At 34.8% G+C, this 23,155-nt stretch overlaps 2 protein-coding genes across 10 annotated transcripts; one reads left to right on the forward strand and one right to left on the reverse strand.

The window, feature by feature from the left end:
* Positions 1 to 6,553: 6,553 nt before the first annotated feature.
* Positions 6,554 to 10,259, forward strand: LOC113763033 (tubulin alpha-3 chain). Its single transcript, XM_027306720.1, has 5 exons — positions 6,554 to 6,803; positions 7,395 to 7,609; positions 7,710 to 7,909; positions 8,206 to 8,714; positions 9,732 to 10,259. The coding sequence occupies exons 1-5, from the start codon at positions 6,691 to 6,693 to the stop codon at positions 10,042 to 10,044; spliced, it is 1,350 nt and encodes a 449-aa protein (XP_027162521.1). The 5' UTR covers positions 6,554 to 6,690; the 3' UTR covers positions 10,045 to 10,259.
* A 667-nt stretch (positions 10,260 to 10,926) lies between these two features.
* Positions 10,927 to 22,175, reverse strand: LOC113763044. 9 transcript variants are annotated; one of them, XM_027306754.1, is made up of 10 exons: positions 22,011 to 22,174; positions 19,008 to 19,141; positions 16,290 to 16,395; positions 14,049 to 14,231; positions 12,825 to 13,316; positions 12,639 to 12,698; positions 12,481 to 12,560; positions 11,909 to 12,048; positions 11,596 to 11,675; positions 10,927 to 11,084 (listed from the first exon to the last, which is right to left on the reverse strand). In XM_027306754.1, the coding sequence occupies exons 2-7, from the start codon at positions 19,041 to 19,043 to the stop codon at positions 12,496 to 12,498; spliced, it is 942 nt and encodes a 313-aa protein (XP_027162555.1). In that variant the 5' UTR covers positions 19,044 to 19,141; positions 22,011 to 22,174; the 3' UTR covers positions 10,927 to 11,084; positions 11,596 to 11,675; positions 11,909 to 12,048; positions 12,481 to 12,495. The 9 variants fall into 9 exon arrangements, with proteins under 9 accessions (XP_027162555.1, XP_027162546.1, XP_027162587.1 ...); XM_027306745.1 differs by lacking the exon at positions 10,927 to 11,084 and adding an exon at positions 11,096 to 11,352; XM_027306786.1 differs by lacking the exon at positions 10,927 to 11,084 and having other exon boundaries at positions 11,443 to 11,675; positions 12,831 to 13,316; positions 22,011 to 22,175.
* Between the last annotated feature and the right edge of the window lie 980 nt (positions 22,176 to 23,155).

The following is a 23,155-nucleotide window of genomic DNA, read 5'->3' on the forward strand; positions in this document are numbered from 1 at the left end:
ACCACTACTAGCTATATATCCATATATCCTCCCTTATTAATCCCCTCGATTTGTTGGGGAGGATGCAGCTTAATTGACATCCTCAGCGCCACTTCTTCAGTGGCAACCCAGTGTCACTCTTAAAATTATGTCAAGTGTCTATTTAATTTAAGTTATCACATAATATTTAATTTTAATTTAAATTAACTGAACACTTGACATCAGATAAAAGAGTGGCACTCAGGATCTGATTTAGATGCAGCTCAATTGAGATTCTCAATGCCATTTCTTTAGTGTCACTTTTAAAATTAGGTCAAATGTCCACTTAATCTAAGTTATCACGTGATATTTGATTTTAGTTTAAATTAACTGGACACTTGACATCGGATAAAAGAGTGGCGCTGAGGATCTGATTTGGACGCAGATCAATTGAGATTCTCAATGCCATTTCTTTAGTGTCACTCTTAAAATTATGTCAAATGTCTACTTAATTTAAATCATCACGTGATATTTGATTTTAGTTTAAATTAATGTCCTGATATCTCTAGGATAAAATAGTGACACTCAGGATCTGATTTGGATACAGCTGGTATCCTGTTTCTTTGTCATAAGATGAAGACTTTCGATGATCATTACGGGTCTCTACACATTTCATGAACACGAGGCCAGCCCTGGACCTTTAGTAACTGAGCTGGTCCCTTGACTTTGCTATGGATTTGAACTCGAATAAATTCAAGATGGTTAATTGGCTCTATCCATGCATGTGAATGACAACCCTTTTTTTCTGTTTTTCTTTTAGTTTGGATTAATATATTTCCTCTGTCCCATTTTGATAGTCCTGTTTTTCGTTTTCGTCTGTTCCAAATTGTAGTCCACTTTCTAATTTAAAAATGTAGTTGTATTTTAATTTTCCTAAAATATTCTTATTCAATGTAAGTTATTGTTATTATAAACTTACCCCATTTAATGCATTTTTCCAAGCTTATTTACATCAGGAGGGAAACAAACTATGTCATCATTGGCTACAAACCATGAGCGAAAATTTTCAAAACCATCCATGTTCTCACAATTTTACCATCAATTCAAGTTCACATAAAGTTGTATTCTAATTAATGTGAGGGTATTTTAAAAAAATAGCTATCTAAATTGATTGTTCCAACAAAGTTAACTACTTTTTCTTAGATTGTATGAAAAAAAAATCAGGACTATCAAAATGGGACGGAAGGAGTATTTTTATTTTTTTTTTTGGGTTTTCAAAGCCATCTTGATAAAGTTATTGCCGTTTATTAATTGCTAACTAACGTTGTTGGTGCAACGCCCGGCAAAATGATCATTCACTCCAAATATTGAAGCACCTCATACCTCATTCAAGTTGGCATATTTGGTTAATACATGTTCCTTTATCATTCTTCTCAACTTTATCTTCTTTACGTGGATCATTTGGGGATTCTCCTCTTCCATTATTTTTGTTTGTTTTTGCATGAAGTGTTCTTAAGTTAAACCCCAAAGTAAAACTTTTGCATGATTGGAGCACTATATATATTGATTCATTCCGAAAGAATCTTGGGGCCCCTGATATTTATAGTCCTTGTCGAGACTTGAGAAACACCTCAACTTTGTTTGTTGAGCCAGCTCAATTTTATCCACAGATAGAGATGGGAGGTTGGAGGGAAATCCATCTCAATCGCTTACCATCTACCCATTTGTGAAGGCAGAAAAAATCTGGATTTGATGCAGAGAAAACCCCATGTTGTTTTCTTCTATCATACCAAAATAGACAAGTTAACTAGGAGGCGTTTATTGCCAATTTCAACTGTATCAAGTGAAAAGAAAAAAAAAAATCTAGCATGTATTGAGCTTTGCCATAGTACCCATCATCGACTTTTCCTTTTTTTTTTTTGTCGGTGGATATAGAATATCTTTGTTTATAAATAGCTCTTCTCGTATTGGAATTTGAATTACAAATGAAAAAATCGTTTAAAATATTTTTCATATTTTACAAACTGACTTTTTCCGTCTATCACTTTTGAAAGTTTAATTTTACATTTCTTATAAATTTACATTGATCAAATTTGATCCCTACCTAAATTTTCGACCGAAATGCATCACATGGCTTGCATGTGATAATTTTTCAGGAGCAAAATTATCAAATTATATTCTACATAATTTGATCCATAATCTCTCACATTTCACAAGATTAATTTTTTCGTCTTTTATATTTTACAAAATAAAATTTTTCATCTCTCGTATTTTATAAAATAATTTTTTTTTATTCTTAATTGATATGTGTATGAATAACTCTTTTTTTTCCACTACAATTTACAGGGCCTTCTATTTGAGGAATTGGAGTTCACTGCAACGTAATGGGAAGACAATTTGCGGATTTACCCACAAAATATGCGAAGAGGATGGTACAAGTTTCCGAAAAAACATGGTACGTGTGGAGTACTAAATACTGCCGGTTTGACCGCACGATGATCGACTTAGGTAGAAGCCTTGAAACTCGTGAATGCTATGACGTTTGAAGTAGGCGTGCTTTTTTTCTTTTTCTTTTTCCCAAACGACAGAAGTGAAGTAGGCGTACTTAAAGAATAGTAATAGTAGTGAAGTAGGCGTACTTAAAGAATAGTAATAGTAATTTAGAAGCCAAGGGCTCTGTTTGCAACATCTATTTTTAGACGTGTTTTTAAAATATTTTATTATAGTAATATATATAAAAAATTTACTGTAAATATTTTTAATGGTATTTTTGGAGATTTTTTGGAATATATCTTAGGATATTTTTAAAGTTTAAAAATTTTTAAAGTGTTTTTTAAAAATTAACACTATCATCCACCACTACTATTCACCATCTCCTCTCCCTCTCCTTCTCCTTTCCTCTTTATTCTCCTCCAAGGAAGAGAGGGATGGGATGTGGTAGGGAAGGGGAGACTAGTTCGGGGAAGGGAGGGGTGAGGTGTGGCTGGGAAACGGGAGGAGAAAGAGGGGAGAAGAAAAAAGAAGGGAGAGAAAATGGGAGGAAAGAGAGGGAGGAGGAGATGGTGGCATTGGCGAGTGATAGTGGTGGTAACAAATGGAAGAAGAATATGATGTAGATTTTATTTTTTTAATTTTTTTTTGTGTATTGGAGTTGTTTTTTTATATATTATATGGATATGCTGTTTTTGAAACTGTTTTTGTTTGTATATTACTATAGTATTATATATGAAAATGAAAAACTTTTTTTTAAAAAAATGGAGAATCCAAACAGTGTTTGGATTGCAATTTTCGATAAATTTTTTACGTTTGGCGTGAATATTTCTTTTATATTTTTTGAATTATTTTTTTGTCTCATGTGTATTACATTCTAAAAAAAGTGCCACAATAAATTATTCTTGATAAACTCTTAAAAAATTACAATCCCATACAATCTCGTGTCCAGGTCAAAATGAGGTATTTAGATTTTAAGATATTGTTGTAATTCATCATTGTTTGCAATTTCTAGTTCGTGTAGAAAATTTTCTTTACTTTAATTTGTAGCCAAACAGCAATAGATGCACTTAAAGCACTCTTGTTTGGATTGCCAGTTATTTAGGGAAAATGTTTAGAATATTCTTTTACGCATTTTTAAATTATCTTTTTTTTTACTTATAGCTACAATATATATTTTTCTGCAAAAAGCCCAAAAACTCCAATCCAGTGCTTATGAGCAGGGGTGTTCATATTTCGTAAAATATTGAAAAATCGACCGATCCAATATAAATCAGATTTCAAATTTGGTAAATTGGAAATTGAAATATAATGTTTGGTAGTAAAACGGATCAGGAATAGATATTAAAAATATATTAACAAATTACTGATTATTGGCATAATCATCAAATTTTTTATAAAATAAGTATATATATTTCTAAATATCAAGGTAATTTTTAACCTTATTACTAAATACTAATGAGCTAACTTAACTATAATCATACTTGGAAGTCAAATTTTGATGGGAGCTGATATATTGGAGCTCAGCTTGACAAATAAATTTAGAGCTCTTTATTATGAACCTAATTATATATGTATATATATATGAGTTAAGTTGATTGAATTTTATTGAAAAAACATATGGGATATTATTTCTTTACAACAAATTTTTAGATAAAATTAAAATATTTTAACTCACTATTGACATTTCGAATTTCATATATTACCGAATTACCAGTTTTTCGATCCAATTTACCAAAACTAAAGTTTGGATAGTAATCAGATATTGGGCTTAAAAATCTATTTCTCGAATTATCTCAAAAAAATTTTTTTTTACCGAATTTCTGATTATCGGCCAAACCGACAAAACAAAGAAATAAGAAAAGCTAAAGAAACAAGTTGATAAGAAACTAAAAAATTAAAAATAAACTCATGTATTAGTGAGTTATTAAGCATGTATGATTGGGATCCAAGTGTAAAGCAGGCAGAGAAAAAATAAAAAAACAACGAAGCATTACCTCATATTTTTTAGTTGTAGTAAGATCCAATACAACAGCACATGGAGGACACCCTGTCCACCCCTTTAATTTCCATTATATACCCCTCAGCGTGCGTCCTTATTTGTCCCCTAACTTCACTACTGTTACCTCAACCGGGAAGGGGTAAAATGGTGACATCGACCGAGGCCGGCGCGAAGATGAGATATCTGGAAGTGAGGGACCCAGCCAATGGCTGGCTCCAAATCACCCAAAAATGGCGGGGCCCTCTTCCGGACTCCAAACACACTTATCAAATCCCATTCTCGATTCCATCCTGCAGATATTCTGCGCGTCAGTTTCTCTGCAGACAATTCTCCAATCAATGAAGAATAAGAAGTTGGGCCGCGATTTCAAATATAATCGAAAAATATGTCGTTTGCAGTGAAAATAAAAAAAAAGGCCTAAAATACAACCCAACTTCGCTGTTATAAAAAAGCCAAAAAAATCTAAAAAATAAAAAAAACCTAAAACACAACCTCATTTGCAGTAAGCATTTTTCACTTGCATTACTACAGTAAAATTTTTCAAAAATATCATAAAAAACGGCTAATCCGGATGGAGATCATTTTTTTGTCAAAATAGAATTCTGATTATTTTATAAATTAAGAGTAATAATTGATGAAATGACCGTAAATGTGCTGATTACTTAGTTTAGTGAATGTCAGTTACTATTCGGACAATTCTCCTATTAAAAGAAGAATAAGAAGTTGGGATTTCAGTTTTAAAATCTCATACAAATTATGCCGCGTTTGGCATCGGATATTCTAGGGTGCTCAATTGCTCGAATTCTTTAGCCGCTCTGGAGCAGGGACCAATGTATAATGCTACTTAAAGTCACATTTTTCCAATTTGTATGGGTTTGTGGTCCTTGGGGTTAAAGATATAAAAAAGAAAAGATGACAAATTTTACCATGAGAGAATTCATTGTGACCTTACACTAATGTGTATAATCAGATATGTGGATTCTTCTAACGTTTCCGGAAAAAAAAAAGATGTGTGGATTCTAAATCGAAAAAAAGGTATTAGATTTTTTTCGCAAATATTAGCAAAATGTAGTATGTTGCTATTGCCTATTCTTTTTTTTTTTTTTTTCAGAGATGACAACTGTTGTATAACCTAATCTATGCTACATTAAAGGGGAAGGGGCAGACCTAAATAGGTCCAGGGATAATTTAGAGGGAACTGAACCACCACCGGACCAGCTATTGCCTATTCATCTATGGCTATTATTTCACATTTCATGCCTTTGGTAAGCTCCATTCGTGAACCGCCTTGTTTGGATTTCATAGAAAATTTTTACATTTTTTATAAATATATTTTTCAATCAACTTTTTATTTTACATATATCAAATTGTTATAGTATATTTTTCTACAAAAACTCCTAAAAATAGCAATCCGAACAGTTGTTTGCTAAGCATAGAGATAAAATGCTTACAAGTCATATTATTTGTTTACCATTAAGACTAAGGTGCGTTTCATTATAGTATTAATCGTCCAAGAAGATTAAGCTTTGCGATTATCTTTTCATCTCACATATACATATCGCAAAAAAATGTTATGATGTCATTCTATTATGACATTTCAGAAAATCTTGTATACATTAGTTTTAGATTGGTTATCACGATCTCTAAATACATTTGACTTCTCTTGTTTTTACATATGGATAGGAATACTAAGGTATGAAAAATTAAACACTAACAATGAAGGCGCTTAGATTGGCTATTATTTATAAGTATTATTTCATTAGCATTATTATGAATATATTTTTTAATTATTTTTTCATTCTCACGTACATCTTCACACGTCCCAAAGAATGCCATAATTTTATTTTAAATAATTTTTTCCAATGATACTTCCTTGATTTCATTTATGTGCTCTAACAAACTAGCCCTCTATCTTTCCAAGGTATAGAAGAAAAAGGGCAAAAGAAAAAGGCTGGGTCTATGCTGTCCGTAGAATAAATAAACCACAGGATTTGCATTATTATTAGAAAATTAAATAAGAAATGAGCAAGTAGGGGAGATACATACCTATCTAGAAAACAGAGACTACCTCAGTGCCCCCTAGATATTCTACACCTTTTATATCTTACAGAGAGAGAAAGAGAAAGAGAGGGTAAAGACAGAAAGAGGAGAGGAAAAGGTCTTCTTGCGATCAAAAGAGAAAGGAAGAAGACCTAGCCAGGAAAAAAAAAAAAGAGTGGAGGTTTTAGGGGTTGTTAAAAATGAGAGAAATCATAAGCATTCACATAGGACAAGCAGGGATTCAGGTTGGGAATTCCTGTTGGGAGCTGTATTGCCTTGAACATGGCATCCACGCTGATGGCATGATGCCCAGGTCTGTCTCTACTTTTTTCTGCCCATCTTTTATTTGTAAAAGCTTACCTTTTTCCTTTTTTATGCGTTTATAGGGGTTGATGGTTGAAGATTTGTGATTCTTATCATCTTTGGGCTTTGTCATTGCATGGGTTCGATTAAAAATTTCATTTTTTGAAAAGGGTTTCTGTGATTTTTTGGTTTTTACCTTTTCTCCCTGGATCAAAAGAGCAGATGTTTTGTTTTTTCTTTTTGGGATTCATTGTCTGTTTCTGTTGGAGTTTTGGGCAATTTTGTCGGTGGATCCGATGTTGTAGCTCTGGGAAATTTGATCTCAATTTGTATGATGAGAGGATGGTTGTACATTCTTGAATTTTGTGCTTCTGGTGACCATTTGTGCCTCATGACAGAAAGATTCAAGAGAGAGCAAAATTAATTTGTGTTTTGGAGCAAATGTGAAACCATGTTCTGAACAAATCTGGGTGGTATGTGATCAATAGTTGAAATGAGATGCGCATTCTGCTGAATCTTGCTTTCTTTTGTTGTTTCACGTACCTTTCAGTGATTTGTTCTGTCGTTGTGGTTATGAATGAATCCTCTCTAAATTTTGCAGTGACACTACAGTGGGTATTGCACATGATGCATTCAACACTTTTTTTAGCGAAACCGGATCAGGGAAGCATGTTCCAAGAGCTATTTTTTTGGATCTCGAACCCACTGTTATCGATGAGGTCAGGACTGGGACATACCGCCAGCTTTTCCACCCTGAACAGCTTATTTCTGGAAAGGAAGATGCTGCTAACAATTTTGCAAGAGGGCATTATACAGGTAAAATGTTTCTGAGGACCGAAGCTTTGTCTAAACCATCGCAGTTTTGTATCTGTCTGTTATGTTTGGATATTCATTGCTGTGTTAATATGTTTTGCAGTCGGAAAAGAGATTGTTGATCTTTGCCTGGATAGGGTGAGGAAATTGGCTGATAATTGCACTGGATTGCAAGGTTTCTTAGTTTTCAATGCTGTTGGTGGTGGTACTGGTTCTGGATTGGGATCATTGTTATTGGAGCGTTTGTCTGTGGACTATGGAAAGAAGTCTAAGCTTGGCTTCACCATCTATCCTTCTCCCCAGGTGCTTATACTGTAGTTACAGATGAGGAACATTGGACTTGTTAATTTGAATGTTATGCTTATGTGGTGTTTATGTATCTCTCGCACGTTTTAACGCAATGCCCTTAGTTATTATTTGCTTTAGAAGTTTGCTGGATGTTGATTCTATGAGTACACGTCGAATAGTTGAAGTTTTATAACATTTTGATATGAAACAAATTGGAGTCAGTTTGTTGCTGAATAGGTATTATCTAATTAATTTAAATTATGAAGTTGCAAAATAGGAGGTTAACAGCACTCATCTGGTTTGATTTGCAGGTATCCACTGCTGTTGTGGAGCCTTATAACAGTGTTCTTTCTACTCATTCCCTCCTTGAACACACGGATGTTGCTGTGCTGTTGGACAATGAAGCCATTTATGATATTTGTAGGAGATCTCTAGATATTGAGAGACCTACATATACTAATTTGAACCGCTTGATTTCTCAAATCATTTCATCCCTGACAACTTCTTTAAGATTTGATGGAGCCATCAATGTGGACATTACAGAGTTCCAGACCAACCTTGTACCATATCCTCGAATTCATTTCATGCTTTCATCTTATGCACCTGTAATATCAGCTGAGAAAGCATACCATGAACAGCTATCAGTGCCTGAGATAACAAATGCAGTGTTTGAGCCCTCAAGCATGATGGCAAAATGTGATCCTAGACATGGGAAGTATATGGCTTGCTGCCTGATGTACCGTGGAGATGTTGTTCCCAAAGATGTCAATGCTGCTGTTGCTACCATAAAAACCAAAAGGACAGTTCAGTTTGTTGACTGGTAAGGAAATTGCTTATTATCACACTATTATACATTAAGAAGTATCTTGGAGATTTTCAAGATGCTGGCTCTTAGTCTCGTAACTATTTAGTATATTCTCTGAAATGGTCAAGATATGAATATGCTAGTCTAAATCATCTTGTCATGCATTTGGTCTAAAACATCTGGAACTGAATGGTTCTTTAGTTGTATCATTATTGTGTTTGGACAAGTTTAACTAAGATCAGCTTCTCCAAAATCCACAAGATGCTGCATTTAGGACTATTTCAGGTGTTTTGCTGATGTTTAATTTTGAATTTGCCAGCTTCATTTTAGCGTTATGTAATTTTTTTTTTGGGTATGCTTCATACTCTTCATTGATCTTCAGGAAAGAGAACACAAAGTAGGTGGAATCTCTGAAAACATGTAGAGAACATAAACCTGAAAAACAGTTCACGAGCTACCTATACATGGAATTTGGGTGTTACATTCATGTAAAACAGGCAGGATTACTCTAAATTAACCTTTAACATAATTTGGTGAAATTGTAACTCAAGTCATTAGTTATATATCAGTTTCTTTAGGTAAATAAGATGGCTATGAACCAAGCTCAATCTAAGCCTGATTTCAGATACTGGTTTATTCAATCTTAACCGTTGATTTATGATCACTTCCAACCTGTCCATGCATACATAAATATGTGTTCCACTCTAGGTGAAGCATGGAGTAGGATAACGTGACATGCTACCATCAACAATTATCTACTGCACGGCATGCATGTTCATTGCAGACAGCATGTGTTAGAACCCACTAACATTTGTTCTTTCTGCTAGTATTTCTTCCCTAAATTTTCCCTCAAAGGGAAGAACGACTCTTTGTGTTTGACGGCTCATCGGTTAACCTTGAGAATGATCGTCGTGCATTTCTTAATGTTTTTGGTGGAGCATCGCGCACTTACAGCTAAGACCAACTTAGCAATAGTCAATATGTTTATTCATTTCAATGTGAACGTTTGATCATCCTCTCTTCTTTACATAGGTGCCCTACCGGCTTCAAATGTGGTATTAACTATCAACCTCCAACTGTGGTACCGGGGGGTGATCTTGCCAAAGTGCAGCGAGCTGTGTGCATGATCAGTAATAATACTGCAGTGGCAGAGGTGTTTTCGCGGATTGATCATAAGTTTGACCTCATGTACTCCAAGAGGGCATTTGTTCATTGGTACGTCGGTGAAGGCATGGAAGAAGGTGAGTTCTCCGAAGCCCGAGAGGACTTAGCTGCTCTTGAGAAGGATTACGAGGAAGTTGGTGCTGAAGGTGTTGACGAAGAGGAAGAACCCGAAGACTACTGATAGCTTGGCATGTTATGAACACGGGCTTTCTGGCTTTGCCCATCTCTTCTACTTGATTGAATCTGTACCTTATCTTTGTGTATTGCTGTTTCTTTGCCTAGCTTGCAATTGTTGAATTGTGTCAAATGTTTCAATCTCAAAGTTTTTGTGCTAATAGCAAACAGGTGATGATCTATATATATTAGATCCTTGTGATGAAGCATGCTTTCAAGAAACCCATACCTCATTTTCTTTTCCTCGCCATTTACCTTTCTTGTTTCTGACCTCCAACGTTGATTATTGCCTTGAAACTCAATTGGTATGACATGACAAGGTTATATCAGAGTGAAATGGTGAGATGCTTTCGGCTGGTTTCTCTTGATTACAAAGATGTGGCCGTCAAAATGCTTATGAAAACAATCTTCGGCTTTTGATTTAAACAATCTTTCGGCCAAAAGATGACTCTTTTGTTAGACGGTTAGATCAAGCAAACAAGGAGGAGGCCTCTTGGCACTAAACGTCTAGGATTGTTGGCTGCTAGCATATGATGAGAAAATTACTCCTGCAGCGGATGTAACTCTGTACCCTATGCTTTTGCTTTAGCTTTGTTTGGATAGCAAAAATTGCTACGTTTTTTCGTGAATACATTTTCCAACTACCTTTTTACTTCACATATATCAAATCGTTACAATAATTTTTTCACAAAAAATTCTAAAAAAATGCAATTCAAACTAAAAAACGCAATTTTAGGTGATCCGCGAACTTTGAAACGCGTGCATGCAGGCGTTTCCCCTAGTTCCTTTTACACCCATAATACAAATAAACCATAAACAAAATCTTAGGCTAGTGGCTGCCAGCAGCAAATGCCTATGGCATTGGTTAAAATTTTGTTTATCAGCTGAAAGTACATTTACCAACCGACTGTCTAATGCCTGCTCAGTTATGGGGAAGAAATGTCACATGAAAAACTAAAATCAAGAATGCTTGCAGCAGGTGATCCAAGAGAAAACAAAAGCTTGTTTGTTGCCTCCGATGCCACACAATAATGTGACTCAAAACATCTGAGATTACGATGAGAACATTTAATATCAACATACAAATACTGATGCCACTGGAAAAGTTCAAGAGACACTCTGGAGAGACGAATTAAAGCCAAGCTTCCTGAGATCTTCTAGTTGCCAACAACAATTAAAAATCTTAACCTCATGAAAATGGAAAACGGTTATATTTTCAGGTTCAAAATCAGTTCCCCAAAATCACTAGTGTGTGGTAGAAAAGGAAGCAATTTCTGGTAATCCCCAGAAACATCTTGATGTGAAACCCTATCAGCTGCCAAATTGAAAAGGAATAACGAAATCACCAAAATAAAGAGACGATCTCCTTTTAAGGGACAGTGGGAATAAAGCTACGGCACCCTGCTAACAACTTTAACCACCATTAAACCATAACCCAGAAAAGAAAAGATCCAACAATTTACTCTCGAAAAACCAATTATGCTAACCTGTTTTTAACTCATTCTACAAAAATACGGTGTTCACGTCTTAGTACTATCAGATGTACATCAAACTATACCTTCACAGAGTGCAAAATTCCAAAGCCACTATAAGAAGCTATTTACAAGAAGTTTGGTCCTCATTCTGCCTATCTCGGAGCTGCAGAAAGCAAATGAAAAGGAAATAATCAATCCACTCACTGATTAACATCGACACACTAAAAAAAAAAAGGCAAAATAAAAACTCTATCACAATATATACTTCATTCCTTGGGATTTAAACCATTACCAAGAATACAATAAGAAAGTTTTTGATACAGTGTCCCAATCACAGTGAGACAACAGGAAAAGAAGAAATTTAAGACTGCTATTTTCTAGGGACCCATAACCTACTTATGTTCATATAAGACTTGGCACAAGCAGCGGAAAGCAGCAAACGTGACAGACGGATTATAATGTCCTCTCAAGAAACTACTTCATGTAGTGATGGTAGTTTCTAACTCTGCCTCTCTGCTGCCTCTTTGCTTTCGCTTCTGGCATGTTTAAGTGAGAAAACAATTATAAACTGGGCAATCATCACTCTTCTTGAGTACAATGTCACTTTCATAAGCAAAAGACAATTGTAAGAATCAGGTGCTGACACATCCAGTTGAGCATCACACACTTAATCAGGCACCATGCTTCATTTTTCACATGCAAATACAAGTATGTCAAACACGCAGATGACCTATATGAAATTTGACTTTTCCTTCATGCCATGAATACGTGGCAGGGAATTAACTCCAAAACACTAGAAAAGGTCATAGCTTTCAGAAAGCTGACTTTTCCTACATGTCAATAGTCCGTGGACATAGCCCAAAGACTAGGAAAATTCTTGAAATTCTGAACAAGCAGGTAAATAATCAAGTAAAGAAAAGGGACATAGTCAAGTTTAAAAGCAAGAGGCACAAGATGGATGAAAGTACCAAATAGCACATTAGCTAGTCACCACCAAGATCTTGGTATCTCAAGCTTTCTGGTGCAGTATTCAACCTTTCAATCTCTGCTTCAGGAAAAAGTGACATATTTAGCATTGGAAATCATAAAAAACAACAAAAATCTTTACCTTGGTGTTTCAACCTACCATTGGGGTCAAGAAAGTTGCCTGAATCAGCTGTCATGAAGGGTGGGCTAGAGTACATGTCTGTCATGAAACGAAACAAGGGTTAAGCGAAAGAGGGTGAGTGGGGAGATGGGGAAGGAGGAAGGGGGAAGGGGAGGGAGATGTCTGTGATGGTGGGCTCGAGAGAGAGAGAGAGAGAGAGCAAACCAGAACCATTGGCAAAATCAGCTCCGAGGTCTGAGAGACCAAAATGTTGAGAAATTTGCCCAAAAAACCCAAATGAAGAAGTGTCAGCATCAATCAGAGTTTCGTTTACGGGTTGTGAATTGGACTCCACACTACTGAAAGACGAGACAGATGCATCAGCCAATGCAGAACGAGACTCCACAAGATTGTTATGTGCACCAAACTCAAAAGAAGAATTTCCAGCGTAGGTAGGTTCCGATTTAATCATCCCTCCATCTACTACAGGTGTTATTGCCCTATTTGAGCTCTGACCCAACAACATATTTGCAGAAACATCAACGTTTCTGCTATGAGAAGCCATATTAACAGCTGTTTGGACGCATGACTGCATTGATGACCCACAGTTGCTGAAAACGTTGTGTAAATTGGCAGAAATAGGCTGGTGTATGTTCTCCGCCCTCAAAGTAGGGCCAACATTTTCTGCAGCTCTACAAACACCCAAGTTTTGTTGTGCTGCACAAAGTTATGATAGAATGAACAACAATATTGTGGTTTGTTGATAGCAGAATTTGGATCAAGTTAAATAATTTAACGTGTAAGCCACTATGATAACATCTAAATATTCGGTTAGACAGAAGAAGGTGCACTAAAGTATAAAGCTGAAAGGCTGTTCGGGGCATAAGCATGAAGTGCAGGCATCATTTAAGTTAAGTGCAAACTTTCATTAAGGTTTTATCTTCATTATGCCACACAATCAAGCAACGTGACGAGATGGCCTTACAAACTAAGGAATGCACGATAGGTCAATAACATTTTCCAATAATTTCTTCAATCCAAAAACACAATCACCATGGCAATCTTCATTAAACGTATTAAGCAGATTGACAGTCAGAAAAATTGACACAGAAGGGAAAAAGAGACGGGGATGAACAATTTTGAAGAGGGAAGGACGAGGAGAAGGGACAGAGAATCTAATATCTCTGCTCCAATTCTTGTCCCAGATAATCATCATATAACCAGAGAATAGGTTGCTCAACAACAGTTAATGGATCTCCAATGAGTTGCTAATATATGAAAAAGGGAACAAAAGGTGCACAAAATAACAAAGCACACTATAATCAATTTAGATACAAACAGAAGATGTTAAAGCATAAAAGTTGACAACTTCACGGGGCTTTTGATGCATTCAGACAGAGTTAAGTGTTGAGTGCACCAAATCAACCTAAAACCAGAAAATTATCATACTTGGTGCAATATGAGATCCATTAGACATAGATATGGATGCAATCCCTGCTGATCCAAATCGACGCATCAACTCCACCTGTTCTGCAAGCAACTTGTTGAATTCCATGATTTGCTCTTTCACCATCAATCTTAGATAGTATGCCTTGAAGAATTCTTGATTTTCTTCTTCCAGCTTTTGCCAAACTGAAATGCATGTATCAAGTTATGACCTTGAAAGGTGTGCGACACAATTACAGACTGATAATGGAATGGTAGCAACCAAATAAAGTCAAAATTAAAAGAGATGGCATCCCAAACTCAATCTCAATTTATAATACCAATCAAGAGGTACCAAAGACAATCTAACAATATACAGTATCTCCTTAGACGAGTCTATGCTTCTTGGTCAACTATACCTGAAAAGTTACTTCCCCTTCCAATTTCATCACTCTAAACTAACAATTCTCATGAATTGATAAAATTTTTATCTAAATAAAGTAAAAGTTATTTACTTTCATGACTTGACATACCATTTCAATTAAAGCTAATATAAATTCAAATAATCCAAAAAATGTCTTAAGTGTGTCAGACAACCATTATTTGTCAGCAAAAATCAGGAATATACAAGAAGTAATTAATGGCGTGATCTCTATTTGCACATGTTTACACAACCAGAATTCGGAACTCAACTAATACGCAAACAGCAAGTTGCTAAATGGCCCTGGAACCATCAACTTTATATCTTTACATGCAATGAACCTATTAATTTGTTGCCACTAGCTCCTAGACTGATCTGCCTGATCTGCCTTACTAAGGCAATTTTTATGCTCCTAAACTTTAAATTTTAGCTTACAGTCGATATGCATAAGCCATAAAAAGTAGTCACAAAGGTACTGGTTGATGAACTTTCAGCAAATGGCCAAATACTATTCCACTAACAACCAGAACTTCTGCTGTTACATAACCATCCACTTGAGGTAAAAGGAAAAAGAGAAGCAACATCCTAATAATCATATTCTAAAATCAAAGAGATTAATTAGAAGCAGAAGTAGCTAAATCTAATATACATAAGGTAGCTGCACTTTCAAACTTCTCGCAATACCTCTCCATTATGTTCAGAGCTAAAAGCAAGCAAGCCTCTCTACTAGGAAATTTGGTAGACAACTTGCACCATAGGCCCAAATGAGGAACAAGATCTAAACATAGTCAACTAAAAGGCGGCAGCTCAAGAATGGGAAATCAAAAAAAAAAAAAGAAACTTTCAGGTAGCCAATCAACTAATAAACATCCTGTGCAGACAGGTGGGGTGAAGGCAAAAGGAAATTTGTAGTCACAGTACAAGACCAACAATTTTTTACCCTAGGCAGCCAGTTGATTCAACTGGAGCATGACAAGAAAGAATTGAGTTGCTAATCCAATTCATGAATCATTCAGCATCTATGGATGTGGACAGAAGAAAGCAATAACTTTTGAAATGTAACTTGATCCGCCTCTAAAACCAAAATAGAGATTACTTCTATCACATGGCCACTCCAAGGTTGATTAAAAAAAATTGCTATTATGAATTTTTGATAAAAGGTCAATTTGACAAATATTCTTTTTCTTCTGCTTTTATGCCATATCCCCCAGCTTGCAGCCCCCAGAATCATCAAGCCCTTAAAGATGACATCCAGTGTTTATCTTAGTATAGATATGTCACATACAACAATGTAAAAAAAAATTAAAATAAAGAATGATTCAATTTAATTCAGCATGCTCAAACTTCGAGCACTTGATTGGACACCAATCAAACAACTATTTTGTTCTCTTTTCTCTTTTCTAAGGTCTTGATTATTCTAGGGGATTGTCAAGATTGTTTGGTGAATGAAAGGGGAGAAAAATTAGGGGGAAGAAGAAGAAGCCACGCCAACAGTTTCTCCTAACTCCATGCAAGTTTCAGACAGTACATCTGGACAGTATTTATATCAACTGCTATTTATGCCTTGGAATGCTTGAACCAGTTCTAATGTACCAACAAACACAGAGTAATATACTTAATGAAGCACTGGCCACAGCAGTTTTGCTAGTTACCACCCTAACAACGATAAACAAAAGAAAAAGAAACATGTTACTTCACTAGCTAATTGTTCAGATAAAATAATACAAAAATTAGACTAAAACAAGTAAGAAGAACTATGAAATGCTTGAGTCACAAACAAAGTTACTGTTAGTGATCACTCATTTACTGGAAATAAATAATGCAGGGTTTAGTAAGAAGAATACCAATTTCAGTAATATGTGGCTCTATGTTCTCCTGAATGAACAAAGTGTTCATAACTTCCCTTTGGTTCATATAAAGGCGAAGACACCTTTCTATGCGGTTTTGCACCTGCAAAGAGAGCACACTGGTTAAGAAAAATGAATGAATAAACAGATATCTGGAAATAATTTACTTGTGCTTTTTCCCTATCTTTTCATCAGACTTTCAAGTAAAATAAGGCAACAATACGATCAGCAAATCTCCAAGACAATCAAACCTCTTTTAAAATTGCAAACTTGTACTGTCTGATTACTGATCACAGGGCTTACATGCTAGCTTTAATGCAGAAGCAGATTAACAAAGAAAGTTCACTACTAAAATTGGCAAGAAATCATAAAACTAGCACATTTAACGTTTTGTAAGATAAGAAAAGCCATAATATCCTGTCCCAATGGCCAGAAAAAAGCTAAAGAAGATTTAACACACGGTGAAAAAATTATGCAGCTTTTCCCATGCCAAAACACTAAGACTACTTTAATGTGTCAATTGCCGATGAAGGAAAATAGTATAGTGAAAATGCAATAAAAAAAAGGGAGGAAAGAAGCAGCGCAAAATATTTGGTGCCTGGACAACTTTTTTCTTCTTTTGGCTGTAAATGCTACAGGTTGTGGCTACAATAGCTCCAGTTCTACCTTTTTACCATCTCTACTGCACAGTGAGAGCAGGTACACATTGGATTTACAACTCCATAGCACACATAATACTGCAAGAACCACACACATAAACAGAACTCAATGATGTTTCTGTACAAGATGTCAAGCTTGCTGGATTGCACTTTTTATATCTGTAAGTTTTTCAAGTGACTGAAAAGTCAACTAAATCATCTGAGCCGATGAAGGAGGGAAAATTTTCATATCCACTAAGTAATCAATAAACATGAATCTCTGCAGCTAATCTCTCTCTCTCTCTCTCTCTCAAGGTGGGCTTCATGTTAGAGATGATCCTTCTTGAGGGAAGGATACACTTTCCCCCAATACTATTTCCCTGGAACAGTAAGAGATGGTTGTTACAGCCTAACTTAAATTCTTATATATTTACTTTATCTAGTACCTCAAATTAATCTTATTCATCTTTTGTCTTATATATTCATCATTTGCTCCTCAATAGGTACTGGAGTTATATTGGTGCAATGCACTTTTTCAAATGAAATTGAACTATTTAAAGTAATTAAATAAAACAATTTCATCAGCCAAAATTCAATCAAACATGGCTGTTCTTATCCATATATATATATGTATGTATGTATGTATGTATGTATCAATGTAGGTACACTTGAATTTTGAATAGGAAGAATAACTTGACAATGACATAAGTCTCTCATTCATATGTTTGGATGGAACCTATGATTCACATACTATTACAGCAGTAATGTTGCAGAAAGTATGTGGTAGGATTTTTTTGCACTCTGTCTTGGACAGAATAAATTAGGAATTCATCAGTCCATTTATTCTAAGGTCATTTGAGCCACACATAAAATAGCAGATATTTTAAATTCAAAAGCAAGTTAATTCCTTAAGTATTTCTTTAATTTAATTTTTCAAGTTGTTGTAGTTCTTAACATCCATACATTGCATACATTGAGTTCTTTACAGCTCATTTATTATTCTATCGAATAGTTATTTCCAACATAAGTTGAAATCTTTTGTATTCAACAAAATCTCAAATTTTTCTGAACCTATAAGCATCCAAAACAACAAAGTGAAAATCAATGCAAATTTTTCCATTACTTGGAATTCCAAAGATCTTCTCTACTTGTTCTTTCCCATGCAAAAGTCAGCATAGAATCAATTTTTATCAGATGAAATAGCCCAAGATTGTGTTTTACTGGACCAAAATTCAAAACATATTTCAAGAAATATGGATTAAACATTTTCTTCTGCCTTGACCACTTCTTTTGCTGGCATGATTCATCACCTTATTATCATTTCTTCTTTTGATGTCAAGTTTTTCCCTGACTTACCAGAGTAGGGTTTTGTGCATGCAACTCAGATTTTTACGTGTATGGTGGCATATTAATTTGTCTGCTTTTCTAACATCTATCATACATGTCTTTACACAAACACACAAAAAACATATTTTTAAAACAATTTCAATATTCTAAGCAATATACATTACTTTCATAATATTACAAAACTCAATTCAGAATTTTTATTTTAAAAGTTTGTATTTCAGAAAACTTATAATCCCATGATTCATAAATTGTATGACATTAAAAGTGGAGTTGCAAAGCATGTTCAAAACAGTTCCCACTATTCCTTTTCTTTGATGCTTCTTGAAAAACTTTTTGGTCCTTAAAGTTAGAAACTGATTTGCAGAATTTTATTCGAGACTTTGCAGTATGTTGAAAAAGCTTTTTCATATTTGCCTAGTCAATATAACTGAATAAACAAATACAAGGTTTTCATTTACTAATAAATGAAGGCAACTGAAGTCCCCTGAAGTTATTTACATCAAAGGTTCATAATATTAAAAAGAAAGGAACTAGAAGAACATAGCCACAAATATATTCTTCAGACATCTTGGATTCAAACAGATGTAATACAATATAAGGGTAACCATATTCATGGGCCAAAAGGCTAAACTTGAAGATCACCTTATCTGAAATTGGGAAAAGATGATTTTCAACCAAAAAACTAACATGAGCAACCAGGAAATGGGCATGTAATAATTCAAAAGCTTACTAGTGTCAAGAGCTTTCCCCCATCTTCAGAAGACATTTTGTTGAGATTCAGTACTTGTCAAGTTCTTAGGTGGAGATCAATAAGTAACCTATTGACCACTGTATTTTCCAGGCTTTATGATAGCTAGACGTCACCTGATATCAAATATGAAAAAGTTGCCTTTACAAGGAAAACCAATAAAAGGAAAAGGGTGGGGCAGAAGACAGTTAATTTTTGCCAAAAATGACCCTGATGCAACAGGCGTAGGGTAACAAGTCATAAACCATACATATCAAGGATTCATGATTTGTACTACAACTAATACTGAAAAGTGAATGGGCAGGGAACAGACAACAGTTACAAGTATCTATAGAAAGAACTAGCAACAAAAGAAAATGGCCCTGGCACAACTGGCGTAGGGTAACAAGTAGTAAACCATCTACATAAAAAAGGATTCATGATTTAAACCACAACTAACGCTGAAAAGTGGATAGGCAGGGTACAGACATCAGTTACAAGTATCTATAGAAAGGACTAGCAACAAAAGTAAACAAATTCAAAAATTTCTGAAGGATTTCACATAATACAATGAAACTTGCCAATCTTAAGATTGAGATGGGCATAGAAAGGTGTCTATTCATAAAATGCATTCGAACTCTTTCCTTATTTAGGGACTGCACAAGTATGAAATTGCTTGCTCTCCTGAATCAGTCCTTCTCACCATGCTTGGCATAGTAAATATAGACCTAGAAACAAAACATTGAAACTATGGATAATCGCCACTCCAGAACGTGCAACTATTTATCCAAATTACCTCTTTAAAACAACACAAGAATTCTTCATGTTTACTTCATGCAGCCAATGTGCTACAGGTTTCAAAAGCACACTTTTGAGAAAACAAGGAAATCTCAAAGGGCCTTTTTAGTGGAAAATTGAAGCCTTAACCAGTTGCATCAGTTAAAGAGCAAACTTTCTTCAATAGATGGCCACAAACTTTATCATGCACAGAGAAGCCATTTAATATCTTTAACAAGTTGGTAATGGACTCAAAGGACCAAAACCGGTTAGGATAAGACAATTACAATTAAGCTATCTTATAGTAACCTTTCTAATTGTTAAGGTGTGATATTTGGCCCTCCTTTCTTGGTTAGGTTCCTTTTGTTTTCATTTATGTACTCAAGAGGGCCTTCTTTATTTAATTATTCATCTTGTAGTCTTTTTTCCCCCCTTTTGGTTGGTTTGGAGGGGGGAGGGGGATATGATAGCTTTGATGTGCTCCTAGCATGTCACCAAAATGAATGGCAGCAAGCACTCTTTGTGATAACATGCTCTGGCTAAATCAATCAGGAGCATCTACTGGGACAAGTCAGCAAGAAGGTAAAAGAACAAGTAAAGTTATGTCGAATAATCAGGATATAATAGCAAACTCCAACTTTGAACCAATCAACATCTGGTCAATCAACCATGCTGAGTCCAGAAATTAATTGAGGTGCAATTTTACATCACAGCGTAGTTGCAATTTTGCAACTTCGGTATTACATGTGGATGCAATCACATACTTAGATCACCCTATGAAATTTCTTGGGGCTTGGGTTCAACGCACACCTTAATTATGTTTGTTATACCGATAGACCGACAGGTGATTGTATAACTCCACACACCCGACTGTTCAAGTCCACGCGTTCTACCTTAATTATGTTTGTTATAGCGGTAGACCGACTGGTGATTGTATAACCCCACACGCCAACTGTTCAAGTCCACGTGTTCTACCACAATTATGTTCATTATGCAGGTAGACCGACTGGTGATTGGTGTAACCCCACACACTGACTGTTCAAGTCCACGTGTTCTACAACAAGACATTGCTGACTTACGAAGCAATAGACACCTAAAAATATACTTCAGTCAGGTCACAAGTAGATTCTTTTTAAGGAGAAAAAGGAAAAATACAACACTGATACCGGAATCTCCATTAGACCAACACATGAAACAGAACCAACTTAAGACAGCAATTGACAAGTTCTCCAGATAGGCAACTACCAATACAATCAGTTACCTTCTTTAGTTAGAGTGCCGAGTAATTAGAGAAGACTGACTCATAAGGAAGCAGGGAAACCTTTTCAGTAAATGAACAAATTTGCTTCCATTTCTCCAAAAAAAAAAAAAAAATCAAGTACAATCTATTGAGATTGCGATTTTCCATTTCATTCCAAAAAAAGAAGAATAACCAATCTGTATACAGTTCTATTTTCTATCCCTTCTTTCCTGCGCCCTGAAACCTATGCCTAAGCCAAGAATTGAACACAGCATTAATACCAAGAACAAGAATATGAATAGTTTGTCCAGAGTTGCAAGAAGTAAACGAGAAACCAAGCAACCATTTTTAAGAGATAATATACCAAACCGTTTCATTTTATGGTCTTCAAGGTGAAAGTATAGTAGCTAAGAAATGAATGCAATGACAAATAAACAAGGAAAACAACACTATGCAAATGATGATTGAATCAACAAAATCGAAGAAATAGCAAGATTGCACAGGGTGTATTGAACTCTTCAATCTCCTAGCAGTAGAACAGACCCAAAAACTTAAAACCAAAAAAAAGAAAGAAAAAAGTAAAAACAAGAAACCATTACCATTCTGGCAACACAAATGCAAAAACCTAGACAGAGGAACTTTAAACTGCTATAGTCTATTCTTTCTTATCTAACTAATCCTCCAAAAATCAAAACTTTAACAAACTCGCACACAAAAACACCCATAAAACAATAAATTCAATATCCTTCACATAATGATGCACATACCTACGGTTTTAGTTTCAAATTTTCCCCCAGAAAATGAAGAAAAGAAACCATGATCACTAAAACGACGAAGCATACAGAATAAAACCTTTTCCATTTCTCTGACCATACAACAAAAACCCACAACAAATAACAAGAAAAAGGATCATATCACAGCTTTAAAAAGAAAAAAAAAAGAATCTTGAAAAAGTTAAAAGATAAAGCTAGCATTTTTTTCTCATTTACCTGAATATTAGTACTGGCTAACTCGTTCTTGGCAGAGATTCCGAGTTAAGTAATTCAGAGCATTTCTGGGAAGAGCGAGAAAAGAGAGAGAGAGAGAGAGAGAGAGAGAGAGAGAGGAAGAGGTGGAAGTGGAGAAGGAGTTCCCAGTATTACAACTCTGCTCTACTTACGTTCATTATATTTCCTTCAGTTGAATCTTTTGATTTAATTGTGCTTTTAATTTCTTTGAAATTTATTCAAAACTTCCTTCTTAATTAAGTGCCCCTTTTCTTTTTTTGTTTTTTTCTTGAAAAGAGGAATGCAAAAGTTTGGAAATATGACGTGGCTACAATGTCATTACACCGTTTGTGCTTTTCATGCGTGTAATTCCACTTCCTCAATATTCTCCTTTCTTCTTTTTATTCCTTAACATTCTCCTCCTTCTTTTCTTATCCTTTGCCAAGGATATATATATATATATATATTTTTTTTTTTTTGGGTTCTCTATATATATGTATATATATCTTTGGTTAGAGACCAAAATAAAAGTTTCATTTTTATTCACCTTTTGGGTTAAATATGTGTGTTTAATTATCTTTCATTATGGAAATGCAAAAGTAAATTCATATGTATCAAATTATCTTTCATTATTTTTTTCCCTTTTATTGTGTATGTTATGAACAAAAACAATTTACAAAAACTCGATGGATGTTTTACAATGTTGTATATATTGGGATCTTTTTTATAAGTGGTTAGAGACCAAAATAAAAGTTTTCTTTTATTCTATTCATCTTTTGGGCTAAATATGTGTGTTTAATTATCATGCATTATGGAAATGCAAAAGAAAAATCATTTGCATTGCATTCGTGTTGTCTTTTTATTTGAAAAATGTTATTTTTTCCCTTTTATTGTGTATGTTATTTACAAAAATAGACGTTTTAGAATGTCATTTAAAAACAATTTACTGTCTAAATATTTACGTGTGGAAGTTACTAGAAATTAATTCACATAGAATATTCTAATATTGAATACATTATTCTACATATATATTATGTTACCTTACGCACATTTACAATTTTTCACTATATTCTTCTTTCTTTTAAGGAAATAAATTGTTTTTTTTTTCAAATTAAAGCTACTATTACAATTAAAATTCACAATTGAAA

Source organism: Coffea eugenioides, chromosome 1 (assembly GCF_003713205.1).
Source record: "Coffea eugenioides isolate CCC68of chromosome 1, Ceug_1.0, whole genome shotgun sequence".
NCBI lineage: Eukaryota > Viridiplantae > Streptophyta > Magnoliopsida > Gentianales > Rubiaceae > Coffea > Coffea eugenioides.

Bases quoted from the DNA above. Each gene is read 5' to 3' on its own strand.
- LOC113763033 (XM_027306720.1), top strand. From the start codon at position 6,691: ATGAGAGAAATCATAAGCATTCACATAGGACAAGCAGGGATTCAGGTT. The intron at 6,804-7,394 runs GTCTGTCTCTAC...TAAATTTTGCAG, and splicing joins GCTGATGGCATGATGCCCAG to TGACACTACAGTGGGTATTG. The intron at 8,715-9,731 runs GTAAGGAAATTG...TTCTTTACATAG, and splicing joins ACAGTTCAGTTTGTTGACTG to GTGCCCTACCGGCTTCAAAT.
- LOC113763044 (XM_027306754.1), bottom strand. From the start codon at position 19,043: ATGTCTTCTGAAGATGGGGGAAAGCTCTTGACACTA. The intron at 16,396-19,007 runs GTAAGCTTTTGA...CTCTCTTTGCAG, and splicing joins GGGGAAAGCTCTTGACACTA to GTGCAAAACCGCATAGAAAG. The intron at 12,699-12,824 runs GTTTGCTCTCTC...GTTTCATGACAG, and splicing joins TGATTTTGCCAATGGTTCTG to ACATGTACTCTAGCCCACCC.